Source organism: Lucilia sericata, unplaced genomic scaffold, assembly GCF_015586225.1.
Source record: "Lucilia sericata isolate MDLA Ls3-8-SP2 unplaced genomic scaffold, ASM1558622v1 Contig000253F_arrow, whole genome shotgun sequence".
Taxonomy (NCBI): Eukaryota; Metazoa; Arthropoda; class Insecta; order Diptera; family Calliphoridae; genus Lucilia; species Lucilia sericata.
This window is the reverse complement of record NW_023994279.1, coordinates 258,627-273,497: the sequence shown is the minus strand read 5'-3', so window position 1 is coordinate 273,497 and position 14,871 is coordinate 258,627. Positions and strand designations below refer to the sequence as shown.

At 28.2% G+C, this 14,871-nt stretch overlaps 1 protein-coding gene across 6 annotated transcripts in view; it reads left to right on the top strand.

Moving 5' to 3' along the window:
• Positions 1 to 14,871, top strand: part of LOC119602795 (IQ motif and SEC7 domain-containing protein 1) — a 60,847-nt gene that overhangs the window by 7,118 nt on the left and 38,858 nt on the right. Inside the window, exon 1 of one of the 6 annotated variants that reach the window (XM_037954510.1) lies at positions 10,306 to 10,346. The exons of the other annotated variants lie outside the window; for them this stretch is intronic. Coding sequence (XP_037810438.1) covers positions 10,321 to 10,346 — 26 coding nt within the window. The 5' untranslated portion in view covers positions 10,306 to 10,320. Of the gene's footprint in view, positions 1 to 10,305; positions 10,347 to 14,871 lie in introns of those variants that run through there. 6 annotated transcript variants of the gene reach the window in all.

Here is a 14,871-nt window from a genome sequence, read left to right as displayed (position 1 = left end):
AAAAATTCGAGTCACAACTTGCCAAAATTAATACTTGAAATTTTGCTAAAATGGAATAAGGGCATATATCCATATATTTTAGTTGAAAGTATATATAAATAAATGTTATTTTTATATACTTCTTAATTATTTTATTATATAAAACTTGGACAGCCTCAACATAACAGTCTAGAGCATTATTTGCTAAAGTTTCAAGGAAAAAAAATTAGAAAAATCTTTCTTAGAAAAATCTTTAAATCGCACCTTATTGCGTTATTGTCAAAATCAGCGAACCACATTATTATCTTAGTTCATTATCAAATTGGATAGGACCTCTTTAACTAAAATAATCCGAAAATAACAAGATATAATAATTTTTAAAATATAACTATAGTTATGGATAAACGCCCTTCTTCTTGTCCACACTTTCATACTTAAATAATTCATTCAATAATAATCTTTTTTGCAATATAATTAAAAAATTAATAAATTTGAAATGTTTTCCAACCATTCTGCAAATTTGGTGCAATTAGAATTAAAATGTATACGATTTTTTACAGAAAAATACATTAAATTGCTAATATTTTTTACCCAAAAAAATAAATAGTATTTAAAAATCGTGCTTTTAAAACTACCCAGCAAAAAATAATTGATGTCATACTTTACAAACGACATCTTAATCACATCTAAAAATGCGATTGCATACTTTTCGCTTTTATAAACCAAACATATACTTACATATTAAAACACAGTTAAAAATGAGAAAAGAGATATAGAAAAGTCACTACAAACAACATATTCTAAGTACTTCAAATTTTGATGAAATTTACATAAGCGTTTCATTGAAAGAATGTGGTTTATTTTTGACATACAAATATCGGATTTTTACAGCTTCTAAAGATAAGATTAGATGTAGTTCAAAGTTGTCAAAAATGAACAACATCCCTCTGATGACACGCTAATGTAAAATTCATAGGTTTTTCACCTGAATATGAAGCACTTCGGGTTACTAGTTGTGATGAAAATTCTACATCTTTTTCCACACTTTTTTTGCTGGGTATCTATTTTAGCGAAAAATTTATATTTTTCAATTTATTTTTTTATGAATAGATGTAAAAAGGTTAGTTTAATATAATTATGCGAAAAAACGCGATTTTTAAAAGGTGGTCTTTACGCCCTTATTCGCATCCATGCTTCAAATATCAATTTCATAAAATTTAAATTTATTTAATTTTCACGACTATATCATTAATATCCCAGCAAAAAAAGTGTGGAAAAAGATGTAGAATTTTCATCACAACTAGTAACCCGAAGTGCTTCAAATTCGGGTGTAAAACCTATGAATTTTACATTAGCGTGTCATTGGAGGGATGTTGTTCATTTTTGCCAACTTTGAACTACATCTAATCTTATTTTTTGAAGCAGTAAAAATCCGATATTTGGATGTCAAAAATAAAACACATTCTCTTAATGACACGCTTATGTAAATTTCACTACTCTTTCACCAAATCTGATGTACTTCAAATATGTTATTTGTAATGACTTTTCCACATCTCTTTCCTCACTTTTAACTGGGGTTTCATTTGTAAGGAAATATTTGGTTTATAAAAGTGAAAAATATGTAATCGCATTTTAAGATGTGATTAAGATTTAGTTTGTAAAGTATGACATCAATTATTTTTTGCTGGGTACATATGTATGTACAAACAACCCAGCAAAAAAAGTGTGGAAAAAGATGTAGAATTTTCATCACAACTAGTAACCCGAAGTGCTTCAAATTCGGGTGTAAAACCTATGAATTTTACATTAGCGTGTCATTGGAGGGATGTTGTTCATTTTTGGCAACTTTGAACTACATCTAATCTTATTTTTAGAAGCAGTAAAAATCCGATATTTGGATGTCAAAAATAAGACACATTCTCTTAATGACACGCTTATGTAAATTTCACTACTCTTTCACCAAATCTTGATGCACTTCAAATATGTTATTTGTAATGACTTTTCCACATCTCTTTCTTCATTTTTAACTGGGTTTTCATTTGTAAGGAAATATTTGGTTTATAAAAGTGAAAAATATGTAATCGCATTTTAAGATGTGATTAAGATGTAGTTTGTAAAGTATGACATCAATTATTTTTTGCTGGGATAGTAATAGCAAAACAGAATAACCAACAACTTTAAATGAAATAAACACACAAAATACATAAGGCGGTAAAACCAACAGCATCCAAACATACGAAACGAAATACAGAAAAAAAAAAAACAAAATACACAATGCAATGAAACCAACAGACATCCAAACATTCGAAACTGAATACACCAAGAAACAAAAACAATAAACACAAGGCAATGAAACACACAGCCATCCAAACATATGAAACGAAATACTCAATGAATAAACAGTGTTGTTGCTAATATATCAAAGCATCAAAAAATTGTCTTTTATGAAATTTTCAGAGGTTGTCTCGGATTTTTGCTCATATATCCGGTATTTACGGACCGATTTTGCTGATTTTAAATAGCGATCTTCTCGAAAGCATGTCTAACAGAATTATTGGAGATTCCGATTTCGGCGATATCTGGGGTCCTCTAAAAACTGATTTCAACAATCACACAGACGGACAGACAGACAGACAGACAGACAGACAGACGGACATCAACTTAATCAACTCCGCTACCTATAAGGATCCAGAATATATATATACTTTATGTCGGAAAATTATAATATAGAAATTACAAACGGAATGACAAACTTATATACATATATACCCTTCTCACGAAGGTGAAGGGTATAATAACACAAAATATTTTACAACTCTTCTTGTTCGCCTGACATCAAATTTGACATTGTTTGATCAGTTGAAGTATTTTAAAATATATTTTTTTTTAATTTGGTTTTTAAAACTTTGAAGTCCTTTAAAAAGGACACAGGATCACGAAATGAAAAACTAAAAATATTTCATAAAATTTTTTTAAAATTGTATGTACCTTAAATTTTAAAGTCCTTTAAAAATGACTTTAATTTTTTTATTTTTTTACTTTTGATGTAAGTTCAAGTATGTGTTATACATTTTTCAAAAGGGGATACATACGAAATTAATTGATATTTTTTAGATTTCAATTGCAATAATTGCAATTATATCTTATCGAGTTCCCATCCTTTGGATGTTATATAGCATCATATATTATTAACAAAATATGTGTGTATATGTGAAATTCAGCTGCGATTATTTGCGATTTACGAAAAATCTTTACATAATTTTTTTTTACATAAAGCTCTCTTTTGAGAAAAATGCGATTTTATGTATGTAATTGAAATTTAGTACATTAATAATGTAATGTCGGTTTTTACTTTAATTCCTATATATTTATGAAATTTATTGACGATTGAGTGATTTTCATATATATTTCCTCCTATTGATCGAAATATGGGCCGTTGGCCGATCATCGATTTTCAAATATAGTCGGATCCTTGTGAACTTAAATCTCAAAAATTTTTCAAGTAATATATTTTAAATAAATTTTAAACAGTATCGTTACATATCGTATACAATATTCGAAAGTACAAGACTGCAAAATTTTAAGACCATCCTTTAGTTATAAGCAAGGAAAAAAATTTCATGCACTTAAAAATTAAAAATATCCACCAAAAAATATTTCCTTCTGAAATTTACATGTTATCACTGATTTTTAAGTAAATTTTTAAAGAAATTTAGAACTTAAGTTTTTGACAACAAATATAGGTTCTTGATGACAGAGCTTTACACTTTATGACCGCTTTATGCACTCTAATAGAAATTTAACAGAATCACGATATCGTGAATTACAATAACTGCCGGAGTTGGGTAACTTTTCACCTATTGGTCCTAGCAAAAATTGTCCAAAGGAGTTTAGAAAAATGTTTTTTTTTAAATTTTTTTTAATAATTTTTTTAAATTGTAAAAATATGTAATACAACGATAAAAGTATGGTATAACAAGTAAGTGTGCTATATTCGGCTGTGCCGAATCTTATATACCCACCATCAAATCATATGTCTTAAATTTTAGGTGAATTTCGGAAAGTGGACCTATACTATAACAACCGATGTTTTTGCTACTACAATTTAATAATTTATTGGATTTTTTCTAAACTGATTTATCATATATAAATAGTAATATAGTTAGGGTGATGGTAGCACTTATTTTATTATATTTAATAATTTTTTAATGTTTTGATTTCCTGTAAATTTACTTATGGTAAGGGCCCGATAGTGGCCTATGTGTATTTCTTCGGATTTGATGTAGTATACATCCTCCCATCAACCTACCAACCTACTTCAGGTAAATCTTGGATCCTCCTAAAATTCTACAAAGATTTTGCATTCAATAAAACTTGTTTTGTCGAATATCAAGGCTTTCTAAGCCTTATATGAAGGCTTTAATCCAATATGCCTCAATGGTCATAAAATTTGACAAAAAGATTTTAGATCCCATAAAACTAGTTCATGACGAATTTTATCGCTATACTGGTATTTTTAAGCCAGTTATGGCCGGTAATGTCATTCTATGATAGGGGATAATGTCAATTATGAGCGTAAAAGCCATTTTATGAGTGGGGCCTTATATGGGAGGTAGAATCAATTATGGACCGATCCTCTTAATATTTGAGAGATTTTAGTTTCTATAAAACATGTTTATGTCAATTTCGTTGATATACTGGCATTTTGAAGCAAATTATGAACTTTAAAGTAATTTTCTGAGAGGAACCTTATATGGGGGGTAGGGTCAATTATGAGCCGATATCCCGATAAAATTTGGCAGAGAGATATTTGTTCTCCGAAAACTTGTTTACGTAGAATTTCTTTGCTTTACTATAATTTTGTAGCAAATTATGAGCGTTATAGTCAATTTATGAGGGGACCTTATATCGGGGGTAGGGTCACTTAAGAACCGTTCCTCATAAAATTTGGTAGAGAGATTTTAGTTCCTCTAAAACTTGTTTTTGTTGACTTTTGCGATTTACTGGTATTTTTAAGAAAGTTGGGAGCTTTAAAGTAATTTTCCGAGGGGGGTAGGGTCAATTATGGGCTGATCTCCATAAAATTTGGCAGAGAGATTTTAGTTCCTTTAAAACTTGTTTATATCGAATTTCGTTGCATTGCTATTATTTCAATTATGGACCGATTCTCATAAAATTTGTTACGGAGATTTTGGTTCATATAAAACTTGTTTATGTGGAATTTAATTGACATACTGCAGTTTTTAAACCAGCTATGATTGTTTACACCGTTTTTCGGTGGGCCACTTGTAGGGGGGCTACGCCAAAACATGGACCGATATTGCCCATTTTCAATACCAAACAAACCTTACCTATAGAGAATATTTGTGGAAAATTTCAACCCTCTAGATGTTTCCGTTCGGGCTCTATCGTGTTTTCAACAGACGGACGGACATGACTAGATCGTCTTAGAATTTAATAAGGACCCAGAATATATATACTTTTGTGGGTCTATGACCAATATTTCGATGTATTACAAACGGAATGACAAAAACAATATACCCCCAATCTTTTTTGATGGTGGGTATAAAAATGTTATAAATAAATATAAATATTACAAGTTCTTTGATTTGAAAAGAAAACTAGTTAAAAGTTATTTTGAGTTACTGACTACAAATATGCAATTTCATATAAATCCTTACCCTGGTAATAAGGGTTTAAAGTTAAAACACTTGAAAAAAATGTTTGAAATTTTCAGATTTATTTTTATAACATTTGGGTAATAATTGTGAAGCTTATAATATATTTGTTCAATATTGTCAATAAGACTTGGATACACTTTTAGCGAAAATATAGTTCATATTTAGTCCGATCGACCACAAAATAGTTATATTATTGCAAAATTTTAAATCTTATTTTACATAATTAAATTCTTTTGTCAGAAAATTTTTAGGTTTTTATATACCGAAAATGCGAAAAAATTATTTAAAAAACCTCGTAATTATGCATCGTTTGATGTACATACATACGTATATCCATATCATGGTGATCTTCGTAAGAGGTACCAAAGTTAGCAAGAAGTCTTAAAAAAAGAGGGAATCTTTGTATGGCCACAAATACGGGAACTTATGAAGGACGAAGTATTTAAAATAAAGTTAATGAAGTAGAAAATGAGCATTGGATCGCATTTGCAGACATTTGTCATTAGTTTTGAGGATAAAAAATTTGGAAATATAAAGTATGATTTTGCATGATTTTAAATGCTATATATCAATAATAATTAATATTTTGGTCTCGCACATAGCGAAAGGTTCCACCAAGACATATTACAAATAGAAGAAGATACAAAGAAAAATTGTCAGAAGTAATACTTGTGGATTTTTGTTGGTCTAATTGCAGTAAAAATCAATGAATAGAAAAACAACTACAAAATAATAAGTTATGTACGTAGATTTCGACATCCTTATTTTTTGTATACTGCATGTTTGTTTTGTTATTGTTTCGGTAGATTTTGTCAATATTATAAAATTTTACTTTAAATTTCTAAATGTCTAAAAATTTAAGTTGATTTTGTTAAAACACTTTTGCGTAAAAAGTAGACGTGATCAAAATGTTACCACACCTGAATTTAGGATCACTAAATGTATCCAAATCAGGCATCAAAATTTAAAGGATCGCAATTAAACCCTTTTTGTAGTTCAGTATTACCAGTATTATTTAAACTTAAATAAAAACAAGTAAGAAATTATAGTCGGGCGAGGCCGACCATATAATACCCTACACCTGTTACAAAAATAAAATGTGATTTAGTTTCCATAATAAAGCATTTAAGTTGAATTGTACCTTGTCTCAGATATACTTAAGCCATTTATTGTTGAATAAAATTGTGGACATTTAAGTCAAATTTTGAAGGGGGCTTCATAAAGGGGTTATGGCCAAATGAGACCAGCAGCGTTTTGTCGAGATACGATTATATTAAACATAATTATGAACTTGAAAGCCCTATTCGTCAGGTTCAGTTGTATGGGGGCTAGGTGAAATAATGGACCGGTGTTAACCAATTTCAATAGGCTTCGTCTCCCGTACCATAGAAGATCATGTTCCAAATTTCAATGAATTATCTTCAAAATTGCGACCTGTAGTTTGATTACAAGGATTACAAGCCCTATTCAGGGGTTCAGTTGTATGGGACGGACGGACGGACATAGCTAAATCGAGTATATATACACTCTGCACGAATTTGATGAAACTCGTTATTATGTTGTAAGATTTTAAAGAATATATAGAGCGACTATATTCAATAGTCTCTATCTCTAATAACACAAGTTTTCAAGAATGATTTTTAATTTATTTCTTCTACAATATTTTTCTACTACCACATATTAAACACTTATGCAATTATAATTTGAACTTTTGCATTATTTGCAAAATTATTTAGAAATTTATAACAGATAGAGAATTTTTTCATAGAAATATAAAAATTGTATTTAGATTTAATACCAATAAATATTAAGGTATTCATGAAACAAGTGTGCAAACTTGCACATTAGCACAAATGACTATCTGTATTATTTAAAAGAGAAAATTGAAATTGAGAACATTGATCAGTTCAAATAGGCGATCAAATGTATCAGTGTTGTGGAAGTAAAATCCCATTCAATTTGTGACAAATTCAATGTAAAATCGAAAATGCACAGATTGCGAGGCTTTTGAACGTTTGTATGAAAACCCTTATAAAAGATATCAAATTGTTAAAAAAGCAGCAGAATATGATGTTTTGATACAAACTCAACTATATGTGGTTAAAGATGATTATGAACCTAATTTAATTGTATATCTCGAAATCTATTAGGTAAATTTTAAATATTTTGAGGATTATGTTCATCATGTCGAAATTAGTAAGAAAACTAGTTTTGCAACAGAAAATTATTGAAAATAATAGCTTTTAAAGCAATTTTTAAAAAAAGTAGAAAGTTTTGCATGCATTAATTTTTATTTTTTTTAAGATAGAGAAATGTCAAAATGCTATGAAATTGCCAAAAATATTTTATTGTTATATTTCGCCATCATGAAAGTGAGAGACTATTGAATATAGTCCCTCGATATGTATGTTGAGAAAAAAGTTACTGATTTTTGGTATGAAAATATCATATTTTATCCACTGTGACTTGGGGCCAAATATGGCTTACATTTTACTAAATAACAATATTTCTTATTTAAATATGTAATTTTAATTGTGACAAAAAAAAAATTAAAAAAATTGCACTTAGCTATCTACAATTCCGCAGCGAAACCCTTATTTTCTTGGGCAAAAATCTCTGTTAAAAAATAGTAAATTTTTGAAAAATATGGTACTTTCCCCACTTGCAGCATAACTGCAATAAGTTTTGTATATATGTATGTATGAATATACTGTATTGTTGTTAAAGTTATTACAACTACATTGTGAGACAAAATAAATGAAAATTTAAATACCTGGAAGGCAGATCCGAGTAGAATCTATTATCTATAGAATCTATTTTTGAAATTTGCCAAACACCTCCAAAACCTTGAGATACCAACCAGGTATTTGTACCTTTAAGTACTTATAAGTCAGTAACTTAGGTAAATCTGAACCAATTTTAAGTTTTTCGACTGATTTAGAAAGCAGAATCTTAGGTCTTTATACTTACGTATATGAAGTTTAGATAAACTGGGGAAATATGCATTTCATAGGCAAACATATTTTTGATTTCAGTTTTGCACCGTTTTCCAAGTTTGGAGATTTTACAAAGTATTTTATATAGTAACCGTATTATTTATTAATACATTAGAAAACTATGTCTGTTCATGTGTAAAACACAGCTTTTCTTTTTAAAATCCTTTAGCAATTGACGACGTTATTGATCTTTTGCTAAATACTAAATCTTTTGCTTTCCAAATCCGTTGAGAAATCTTAAATCGGTATGACACTTATAAGTGCTTAAAGGTACGAAAAACTGTTTTTTTACCCTATCACAAGATTTTGGAGGAAATTGGCAAATTTAAAAAAAAAACTGATTCTTGTTCTACTCGGATTCACCTTTCAGAAAAATAGTTTCACTTCCCAGTTATTTATTTTTGTCGCATTGTGTAATAATTTAATTTAAAATACATTGTATATTTTTGGTAGATAACGTATTTTTATTTTATTGCAACAACTTCTTATTTGCAACAAATAACTTGCATCCAGAATTACAGGGTTAATACACCGTGAGGACACTGCCATATTTTTGTTGGTAAAAGTACTAAAAAAAGTACAATAGCACCTTATTTCCATCCCTATTCAGTATTAAGAGAGCTAGAGGTAAAGAGCCTGAGACAGTGAGCGAGAGAAAGAGAGAAGGAAATGAAAAAAGAAAACAACAAAAACAATGCCTTCCACCTTTTTATTTAATTCAACCCTTAAACATTTCTCCCTGTAAAATTTTACAATGTTTGGCAGTTCTTTAGTAAATTAATTTTAGTAAATGTATGTTTTTTTAATCTTTTGAAATAAAATATAATTTTAAATTGATATTTCTATTAAATTGGTAGAAATAACTATGTTTAATAATGTGTCAGTCAGAACATGGTGTATGAACTGTTATGTCTGCATTTAATTATAGCTGCTGCAACCCTCTCCACTTGCAATGGATTTAAATAAGGACAGGCAATCCTCTCATTTCCAGTGGTGGATGTGACTGGAAAATTTATATATGTATTTTATTTTATTATTGCCAGTTAGTTGATAGTTCTCCCAACTGAAACATGACGGTAATAGAGTTTACGGTGTTCTAATGCAAAAATAATATTTAATTTAAAAGTGCATTAAGACATCACACAAATAAGTTAAAAAACAATCAAACTATATTCAACATTTAGTTGCTAATTAAGTGCTTCATTAATTTTATATAATTTTATTTAAAATACCTTTATTGAAACATTACTGATTTGATATTATTTTAAAAAGACCGTAGAAGTCATCAGCCGATTTGTGTATGTATACCGTGTCTTCTTCGTCTTCATAATAAGGGAGGAACATTTAATATATGTTTGAAAATGTAACTTTTAAAAGAAGAGAAATAATTAAATATTTTATTAACATAATCTAAAAAACTAAATTAGTAAATAAATGTTTTTATAATATAATAAAAATACATGTTAAGAAAAAAAGAACAAGTTATAATCCTAATAAACTCCTTTCTTGAGACTATATGCCGTCCTTTTCCTTCATACACATAGTCTTTGACTTGCCTTGCTTTGTTTGGAATATAATAGACACTATCTATTACAAACTATAAATATATAAAAATTTATGGGATTAGTAACCCAAAGTTTTTGAATTAATATATACATTCAAAAATGATTACTTCAAACGACATTTATTGGTAAGTTTTATTGCAATTTATGTTATTCAATGTCCAATTAAATTATTGATTTTTATGATTCTGTGAAAATTATATAAAAACGAATAAATTTTTTATTAATTAAAATTGATTCAACTTTCTGAAAACAATGGATCATATTTAAAATATTTTAATAATTAAAATTAGCTTTTACATAATATTCCACTTTGTTGTATTTTGCAATTAAAAGGCACTGGAAAATATAGTAAATGTCTGCCCACAATTAATGTGTTCTTCAGAGCTTTATTCATTCAATCAAGAACGACTGTTCTTCCTTAAAAAATATTTTGCATAGATTTTTACTTCCAAACTAGTGTATTAATTTAGTGTCAGTTATTAACAGACGTTACCAATCATTGATAAAATTGCTCTCTTTTATGAACAAAGTACCAAATATTGCAACTATTAGTCAATGCACGTATGTCAGGTGCATGCTTCTGAGAGAAATTGTCTTAATGTAATTTTTATACCTATACCACTATAGTGGGGATGTTGTTATGTGTTATGTTATGTATACCAATTGGATCAGAATCACTTTCTAAGTCGATTATGCCGTGTCCGTTCGCCCGTGTGTCCATGTAAAACATGAGCGCACGCTACATGCCCCAATATTGAAGATAATTTAATGAATTTGCCACATTAATTTCTCCCAAGGACGAAGCCTATTAAAAAGGGTGAAATCGGTTCATTATTTCACCTAGCCCCTAAACAACCGTACAAAAATCGACACAGCATAGTTTTGTATAAGTCAAAATGTTACTGCCAATTTTCGCAATCGTTGCCTTATTTAACTCTAGCCCTCATACAAAGTCCCCTTCAGAAAATAACACAATAATTCACTTATAAACACTAGCATTACGATAAAGTTCTGCATAAATAATTTTATGTAAGCGTAAATCTCTCTGCCAGCATTTATAAGGATAGGCCCATATTTATCCTTGCCTCCGTAAATATGGGCCAGTACAATTTGATCGCATAAATGTACATTAATGCAAAAATAATTGATGTCAAAGTATGTAATCGCATTTTTATATGTGATTAAGATGTCGTTTGGAACATAGTAATGTAATAATTTTCAATTTTTAAATTTGCCATCCGTATTTTTTCTCAATGTGTGATGGTTTCATTTTAAACGTTTAGACGATCCTATCCGTACTTTTTTACACAAATGCAAGATCATATTACTGGTGTGCTTGTGTAAAGCCAGCTTTAAAGATAGTCATTAAATCCAAATGTCTTCATACAAAGCAATAATTGCCGTTTGTTAAGCTATGTATACACGGATGTTAGATCTTACAACGTTGGCAGTAAAATGTGCAGAAAATGTCTAACAACGGTGCCAATTCACAAATTTTATCTTGCATTATTGTCAGTAATGCTTTTTCTGACAACGTGGCAAAAGAAAAATTGCAAGTTCACACGATTGTTAGACATTTTCTGCACATTTTACTGACAACGTTATAAGATCTGACAATCGTGTATCAGAGCTTTTAGTATATAATTTAAGTTATACGATTTTGTATTTTACTGATATTTTTAAATAACCGTAAATATTTAATTTTTCTAAATATTTTATTTTGTTTCAATATGGATTTGGTATCAAACCCTTTAACTTTATACGAAACTAAAAAAGAATAATACGCGTGGCATTTTTAACCAAATTGTTCTTGATGTTAAAGTTGAAATTTCATTAATATCGAATAATTATTTATTTAGCAGAAACGTAAAATTTCGGTGGACAGACATGCCTTAGTCGAACCAGAAAACTATTTTAGGCCGATTGGGATATAGTATCAATATTTCTATGCATTACTAACACCGCTATAGTGGGGTATGGTATATAAAGCCTCCCTAATGCAGATACATACTTACATACATACAGTAAACTATTTTACTTACATACATACAGTAAACTATTTTACTTGTTTAGTGTTTATTGTAAATGCAGAAGAGACACAATGATAAGAGAAATGTTTTTCGTTTATGAAAACACATAAAAAACAATACAAAGTTATATAATAGAAAGAAATCATCTTTTCATATCATCACTCACTCAATTGTCGATTGATTTTAAAATTTCTTAATAAAAAACATAGTGTGAACAGCAAACAAAATGCTCGATTTATAACTAAATTTGAGAAAACTTGAATGAATACATGAATATGTACATATACACTCCTAAATAGAGTATACATATGTATATGTATACATAAATTAGTAAGTCTATTAACAAAATAATTTCAGCAATACCCACTAAAACTAAAACTGAGGGTAAATTTGTAAAATTTTCACTAAAAATAACATACTTAAAGTACTTTAACTTTTGGTTCAAAACCGATGAATTGGAAAAATTTTGTCCATTTTTGACGACTTTTAACTAGATCTAACCTTATTTAGACAGCAATCGCTGGATTAAAAATATTTGGGAATAATTATAAAACATAAGAAGGTAAATTTTGAGAGGGATAACAAAAGCACGATTTTGTTTTCCATACAAAGTCAGTCGCTCTAATGTACATACATACATACATACATACATACATACATACATACATACATACATACATACATACATACATACATACATACATACATACATACATACATACATACATACATACATACATACATACATACATACATACATACATACATACATACATACATACATACATACATACATACATACATACATACATACATACATACATACATACATACATACATACATACATACATACATACATACATACATACATACATACATACATACATACATACATACATACATACATACATACATACATACATACATACATACATACATACATACATACATACATACATACATACATACATACATACATACATACATACATACATACATACAAATGGTATATTAATTATAATATAAACATTTAAATAAATTAATCCTGTATTCATAAATGATTCATAAAGTTATTAATGATTTATTATAGGAATTTTGTATGGAAAAAGTTCATAATAAACTATAAATAAGCCATTAATAACTTTAATGCAAATTGTATGCTAAAGTCATTTCATTGCGATCGCTATATAAATATATATTTTGTTTCTGTTTGTTTACAACAATATCCAGTTTTTTAACCTTTTGATAAATTAAAAATATACTTAAGTATTTCTAAATAGAATTATCTTTTTGGATCATTAAACTTCTTTGTTTTTTCTTTGTGCGGTACATGCATTTATTCTGATTTAACTTGTATTTTCTAATTGTTTTGTTATATTGTACATATGTATGTACATATTACTGAAATATGTATGTATGTATGTATGTAGGTTTATTAGGGAGTTATTTGAATGAATTTATTTATTTTAGCAATCTGACGTTATAGTTGTTAATAAATGTTTTTCTAGTTTTTATTAAAAAATATTTTTCTACCTTTAGACTCGAAGATTTTAAGATTGACGTTTACCGCCAATCCTTGCACAGTGTCGGATTTTGCCAATTTAGGAGGATTAAACTTAAAATTTTTTTGCTGTTTTCTTTTTTTCTTTAAATACAAATGTGTTAAAAAGTGGAGAAATGTAAACCAAAACAGAATAACGGTACTCCGAAACTCGTGTTTATTAGATAAAATTAAAACATGGTGCATACGTTTGTGCTTTTTAATTCATTTACGCGCTGAATTTTTTGTTGTCATTATAGTTTCTATATGTCTTCTTCACAACCTTCAGAAATGTTATGCCAAATTTCATCTTAATTGTATTCTTAATTTGTCTAATAAAAAGAGAATTTGTAAATCTAACGAATTTGGTTTTTAAAAATTTGTAATAATTTTAATATTTCCACTCTAAGAAAATCAATGTGGCAAAAAGGACGTTCCCCGGAATAAATTTGTTTGTATTGGATAATGTGAAAAAATATGTAGTTGACTATTGATACAAGTCCCTTTGTCATCTAAAAATTTTATTTTTTACGCCGTAGGAATGCTGAAACAAAATTAGACCATTTTATCAAAAATCAAAATTCAGATGGTACATTTTTGAGCAGCTTTGTTCAAAAACTAACTAAATATCATGTTTCTTCTCCGATATCGCCACTATCCAAACAAATTTAATTATTAATAAATTAAGTTAAGTTAAGTTACAACAGCTACATAGGGTTTCAAAGTACTCAATTTTCTATTTTTAAAATTGTAACGTATTTCGTCCCACTGTACGATACGATAAGAAGGCAATTAAAGGTCAATTCAAAATGTAAAGAAGTTTAAAAAATTTTTTGCAAATTTCGTTCAAAAATTAACTAAATGTGTAAAAAAACTTGAAAGTAACGAAATTGAATTTTACGTTAAAAATTATTATAAAATCAACAAAAATTGTAAGATATTTGTATTTATTTTTTATTTATTTGCCAATGGAAATATTCCTTGCGGGCATATTAAGTAATACTTATTACATGATATTAATTCTAAAAACTATGAATTTAAATAAATGATAACATTATTTTTAATAACATTATTTGATA